We start from the raw sequence: 6731 nt of genomic DNA on the forward strand, positions 1-6731 counted from the left end.
TGGCGCTGTAGTGCCCTAAAACTAAGCAGACATAGGCAACTCACTTCAGTCAAAGTCTGTCCAATGTATTTTAAGACATATTTAACTGTATTATATTGGCAATGCATATTTTTAATTCTCATAAGACCAACTTTTTAATACACAACCGTCTTGATTTTTCAGATAGCGCGAATGTCATATTAGCTGAAACCTTCACTATACCCTGAAAGTAATAGAGATATTCTGTGAAAAGAAAAAAAAAAGAAAAGATTCAGGTTCCTAGCGCTTGTAATGCCATTTTCTGTCTGAATGAAAACAAACAGTCAGAGCAGAGAAAGATTAAGGTTAAGTTAATTGAGTCTCATTCCTAAGTTGTCAAATACCAAAACATTAAATTAGTTTTATAGGTCATCATGACACAGTAGTCTGTTCTTCATATCATACGTCACAAAGTTATCTTCAGTGGAAATTGAAAATAGTGTGACCCAGTTACCTAGCTAGCACACTGGCCCAGTCAGTGTACAGTATTACAGTGAATTCACAAAGTATTAACTAAAGTCACAAAAATACAAAACATCAGATTAGTGTGAACTGTTTATTTCTCTCTTAAATACATTCAAGTTGACACACTTATTTCCTGAGGCCTTTTGTATTTTAGCTGTTTTTCCTCAGAAACTCAAATTCTGATTTGCATATTTCAAAGCATATCAAGTTGTAAATACTCTGTTAAAAACCCTTGGCTAGGTCTGTAAAAATCAGTTACTAAATGTGAAAAAAGTAACCTTATGAAACAATAGGCTGACAAACACAACAGGACCTAGGAGTGAGACAGAGAGCAACAGACACAAATGTAAATGCAACATAAAAGAAGCCATTCTGTAACATTGCCATTAACCTTAAGGTAGACAAGGCACTTTGGTGCCACCAGTAAAGCCTTATTTTGTTTTATAAAACCTCCCAGATTGACAGAGGTGTAACAATAGAATTTCATTCATTCATTTCTATCAGGTGATTTCATCAAGTAAACAGGCAAACTGAACCATGGTCAACTCTGTAAAAAAGTATACAATACAGTCAGGTAGAGAACATACTATTTAAATAAAATATGACTGTTCTCCACCATATTAACTTAAATACTTAGTAAAGCATTGATCTATAGGCATTTTTCTTGGACAATCAGTGCAGCCATTAAGACATTCATTTCCAGGGGAATTCCCAGGGGATACTTAGTTTCTGAATAAATAAAAACATATGTTAGAGAACACAATTGTCAGAAAGTTTTGAACAACATCAGAGTCACGATCTGAAACAATCAACCTGTCTCAGCCTGTAAGCTAATTTTTCTTATCAAGTAAAAATCAGTCTTTGTACATACGGAATACAAGACAGCAAACACTTTCTGTAATTAAATACTTCACTATCAACACTCCATGAGGAGCTGAAGGAAAATAAATCACTTTAAGACAGACAAAAACATGTGAATTGAAGCTGTCTGTGTCTGTGCAAGGTCAAGCAGGCATGTAGTTAAGCCAGGTTTGACGACACACGACCCTACATTTCCCCATCAGAGCTGTACGGTACAGTGAGATGCTCTCACTGAAGCGGGAGCAGCAGCTTCAGTAAAATATGCACTTTGTAAACGTACAAGTGAGGGGTTTCATTTTATCACTGACACCTGTGGGTGGTAGCCTTGTGCATTGCTACTCCAAATAGTCTTGACGAAGCAGAAGCACCAAGGACCTCAAACAGCACCCATGCTTTCTCTTTTATGAGATTGGTAGCCTTATGAGTTGCGAATGCGACCACCACTGGATGATGCACAAGATGACTCCATTAAGGACCTGACACCATAAGTGATATTTATGAGACTAATGGCAGTACTCATGCTTTCTCCATTATCATATATAGCAAAGGACCACTATGGACAGTAGCCTTGTGCCATTCTAGCCCAAGCAGTATTGGATTGTGCATAGGCTTTCAAGAACCTCACATTAAGTGGTATTGTCGGAACTATAGGTTTTCAGAGGGGGTTCTGAATACAGTTCACCTCTCATTACTCCTCGCAGAGGTAATGACCATAGTGAATAGCATTCTCCTTGATAATCTCTGCTGTTCGCCTTTGATTCAGTTCAAGTAATACTTTCAGCAGGTCATTTAAGCTGGCTCCTTTGCCCTCTTTCTCCACCCAAATATTCAGCAATTCATGGACCCTGTCGTCATAAAGGAGTAGTTCTTTGCTCTTGATCACGTTGTCGTTAATGCCAAGGTTACGGAAGAACCTCTTGTGGTAGTTGACGTCTATTTCCTCAAAAAACGTAAAGCATTTCCTCAGAGATTCTTCACCTGCAAACAAAGATAAAGACCTTGGTCACCACTGTAGTAATAACATTTATTATGAACATCTCAAACATGTACATAAGTACACCAGACTGAGGCTGAGGCTGCCCATGTGCATCTGAGTGACATAAGGATGGCTCTAACATTTGAGAGAAGGAATGAAAATAAAAACACTTTACCATTCACAGGAACAAGCCTGGGGAAAGGTTCATCTTCCTGTATGACATAGGAGACAAAACAACCATTAATATCTAAAGACGTCTCTTAAAACTCTTCATGATTCATAAACTAACTCCTCTCTTATTCAGTTACTTGGCATGTCCCAAAATACCAGGCACACTTGCTCGTCAGGCTCCAGTGAAATGAATTGAGAAATCCTTTGTTTGCTAAAGAGATTTCTAATAATTCAATGTTGTAATTCAGGTTTGAATGGAAAGAAGACAGACTAATAAGATATCTCTCTTCATGTTAATCTGCAACTAACAGGTACAACAAGGAACATGTGACTCATCAACTTCTGCTTCCAACATCAGCTCTGAACAACACAATATACAGTCAGCCGGCAACTGTGTCACAACAGATAAAGATAGTGAATAAGACATGTTTCCCAATACACTAATGACTCACTGGTTGATCAACAACTATAACCACTGTTACAGCCGACAGTGCAAAGTTCAATTTTAATTGTAAAGCTAATTATAAAGCGCTGAAGGGATGACGTTTTCTTGTAGGCCAACCCAGAAATTAAATGGCACTTTGCCATTGCATTTTAGATTATCACAGAAAATAAGCTCTGTGGCGAACAAAGGTTTATGATGTTTGATGTTTTCACAAGGCAGCAGTATTGAAGAGTTGTCATGCACTTTGTCAAGTAGGAATCAAAGTGGGGAAACTGGAGGAGGAGTAGTCAGGACCAGTAGTCAGGACCAGTGTAACCAGACAGCTGAGGGCATCGGCCTTTAAAGCAGCAAAGCGTTAGAAACTAACAATAGAGTAAGCAGGTGAGAAGGAAAGAAGCAAGGATGGAAGCAAAGATTGAAGCAGGGGTGGAAATGAGCTGTTGCTCTCACCCTCCAGTTGGACTGTTGGGGGACCACGGGGCAGGCTCGGGGGGCAGATGCGGGGACGACATAGACGGGCAGGCCGGTTAGACTGTGCTGGGAGTTACTGGATGAGCTGCTGAGGCTTTCACACAGCATTTTGTGCTCATCCTCCACATGAGCGGAGGATTTGGCTCTCACCGGTTGCCGGGATAGGATCAGACTTGAGCTCAGCTGTCGGGGTTCTCCGTTCCTCCCTGTCTCAGTGGGATAGTTGTCACTGTAATGCTGGAGAGAATGAGAACATGTTCTTACATGTCCTTCTGAAGAGAGAATCCTCCTAAAAAAACTGCATTTTTCTCAGTCTACTGTACATTAGGTACAGGCTGTTGTATTCATCTTCATTCTTTGAATAAAATCTAGCCATATGTTGTGAAATCTTGCAATCGGCTTATTCTACTATTATTATTGACTCACCGTTCCCGCCTTCAGCCCACCAGGTAGATCGCTCTGAGAATCTGCAGAAGGATGTGAGGACAGGATTATGCAACTTTAAGAAATTCCCCAAACTTCCAAAGTAGCTATTTGGCAGCACTTGTGTGTGAGTGTGACTTGAATTTACGTTAATACGTAAACCAACAGTGAATACCAACGGGCTGCTGCTCTCTTTTTGTGTTCTAACACTCATTGCAGCAGCTCAGAGCCGACTGATCCAGTGCCAGTTTGTGCTGGATTGTGTGGAGTTTACCCACAGCAGCTTAACGGTAGATAATGGATCGGTACTTTACTGCACTTGCCAAGAACTGGAGAAGTCCAGTTTGGTTGACAACAACATACACCCTTACAGGAAGTGCTTTAACATGTTTCTTATGCAAGCCCACCTGATATTTACCTTTATCCTACTACACTGTATTCCACCATCGTCAGCAGGAAGTGTTAGCACATCCTCTGCAATAGTGCCTGTTGCTGTATGATCAGCAGCTGAGGCAATCACTGTCATAGCTGCCATCTGCACTCCAGTTCAGCAGGTTTCCTAACCCACACTGCTACACAAACATGTGGTATGATGGCAAGGCTGAGTGCAGCACAGCCCATGTACGTCAAAGACAAAGCCAGCTGTGTCATCACTGTTGACGTTTAATCATCACCCATTCAGTACAGTACTTCTGTGTTCTACACCCTGTACCTTACAGGTATGAGCAGTCTAAACTGTGGTTATTCAAGGACACACTTTTGAAAGGGAAAACCTCTAAAAGGTTGTTCATTGTTGTGTTTAACTAAACCATGCTAGCACTGTTAGCATGGAGCATTTTTAATAGCTTAATCTATGGGTGTCAGATGTAAATGGGAAGCCTGAGCTTGACAACATGGTGTATGCCCACGTTCAACAACCAAATTTGGCTATGTTATGTCTCTGGAAGCACATGCTACATAAAACATGCCAACTGATTGTACTGATGTATTAGAGAGTAATTCACAGCCCTGACGCAGATGAAGACCTTTCAAAGCAGTAACAAGTACCGCAGGTGTTCATCACTACAGATATGAGACCAAACAATAAGAAACGTTAGAGAACGGTGTTAAAAAGTGATCTTAACATGTGCATAGTTTCTAAAATCTAACATATAAAAATAAATTGGCTGATGAATCAGACTTTAAGTGTTTAAGTCATTTTTCAAGTTAAAATGCCAAATGTTCCCCAGTTCCAGCTTCTCAACTGTGAATATTTGCTGCTTTTATTATAGGTTTTGGACTTTTGCTTGGGGAAAAAAAGCAATTTCATGACATCACTTTGGGAGTTATTAAATTGCAATGGGCTTTTTATTTTCTTTGTATTTTCTGACATTTTAGAGACTTCATGATTAACCAGGAAAATAACTGATCAATTAAAAGACAATGAAAATAATCATTAGTTGTAGCCCTAGAGCTACCTTACTTAACCCCCATGTGCAATCCAGTTTTGGTTGGTAAGAATCAGACGAGACATCACGATACAGGGGAAACGTTCGACTGTGTCCTGCAGTTTCTTTGTGGTTCCAACTGAACAGCTTTTATTGATGATGTATCAGTACCCACAAAGATGGACTGGTACTTTGCAGTGTAGAGACTCTGCACTTGGGATAGAATACTAGATCGTTTTAATTAAAGATCAGAGGACACTGATCACACCTGTGTTGTGTCACACTGCATGTTATAATTTACTTTTCATAAATCTAATCCTTTGCAAAGTCTCTCAAGTTTCTTAATGTTCTGGTCATTGTATGCCGATTGTGGCCAAAGGTGTTTTTAAAACCTAAAAGTTTCTCATACTTCCAAAACATACATAATACACATATACATATAAATACACATATACATATAAATACACATAATATATATATACACATATATATATATATACACATATATATATATATATACCACCATTTATAACTATAGTAATATATACATTAAATATATATATATATACATATATATATATTATATACACATATATATAGTATCTATATATATATATATATATATATACTATATATATAACATAGTAATATATATATATGTATATATATATAGTAATATTATATTATATATATATATATATATACTATATATATATTATACATATATAATATAGTATGTATATATAAACATATATACCATAACTATACTATATATACATATATACATATATATAAATATATTAATATAACATATATATACATACAGTAGTACATATATATACATATATATACATAATATATATATATATAACCAGCGCCGTAACAGGTCAGTGGGATAAGCACTCCCTGAAAATCTTGTGGGACTAAAAGGTGAATGATTCCTCTGTATTACACAAAAAGGAATTTCACCACCCCCCATCCTCCCTTTATTATACCCCCCGAGACTTCGATCCATATCCTAGCGGAATATCGTCACCAATAGGCTGCCAGTGAGGAGACATTACCCCCCCCCTTTTCGTCGCTTGTTGGCAATTCTAATATCTAGATGAGTGGCGGAGGACAGATATGAGGTTGGGGAGGCGAACAAGGCGGAGGTGCGAATCTGTTAGGTTCTTTACTTCTATGCCCTTTCATTAACCCCGCTATATACCTAACTCGCCTGTCCGGTATGTAATAAGGCCCATATTAGAACCAAAAAGTCTATTTGTTTCACCTGGTATTTACAGATACCATATCTTGTGTTGCTAGCAATATCCTGTCAAGACTTGTTTCTGATTCGATTTCTATTATTGGTAACTTTATGTGCCCTCGTTAAAGAGTTCTTTATTCTCTCTTTCCACCTACCTGTTGCCTCTACGACACCTCCTTGAACACGAAAATGGCCCACAATTGCAACAACCACAAGCAACCACAG

At 38.3% G+C, this 6731-nt stretch overlaps 1 protein-coding gene across 2 annotated transcripts; it reads right to left on the minus strand.

Moving 5' to 3' along the window:
* Positions 1–560: 560 nt before the first annotated feature.
* LOC118326196 (tumor necrosis factor receptor superfamily member 10B-like) lies at positions 561–3874 on the minus strand (the record flags this gene model as incomplete). 2 transcript variants are annotated; one of them, XM_035659142.1, is given in 4 exon segments in its annotated part: positions 561–2322; positions 2496–2532; positions 3558–3644; positions 3834–3874. In XM_035659142.1, coding segments are annotated over 4 exon segments (455 nt in total), but the record flags the coding sequence as incomplete, so codon positions are not given.
* Positions 3875–6731: the final 2857 nt, after the last annotated feature.

The sequence above is a fragment of the Morone saxatilis genome, unplaced genomic scaffold (assembly GCF_004916995.1).
Source record: "Morone saxatilis isolate NCDOM2014 unplaced genomic scaffold, NCSU_SB_2.0 Contig16, whole genome shotgun sequence".
NCBI lineage: Eukaryota > Metazoa > Chordata > Actinopteri > Moronidae > Morone > Morone saxatilis.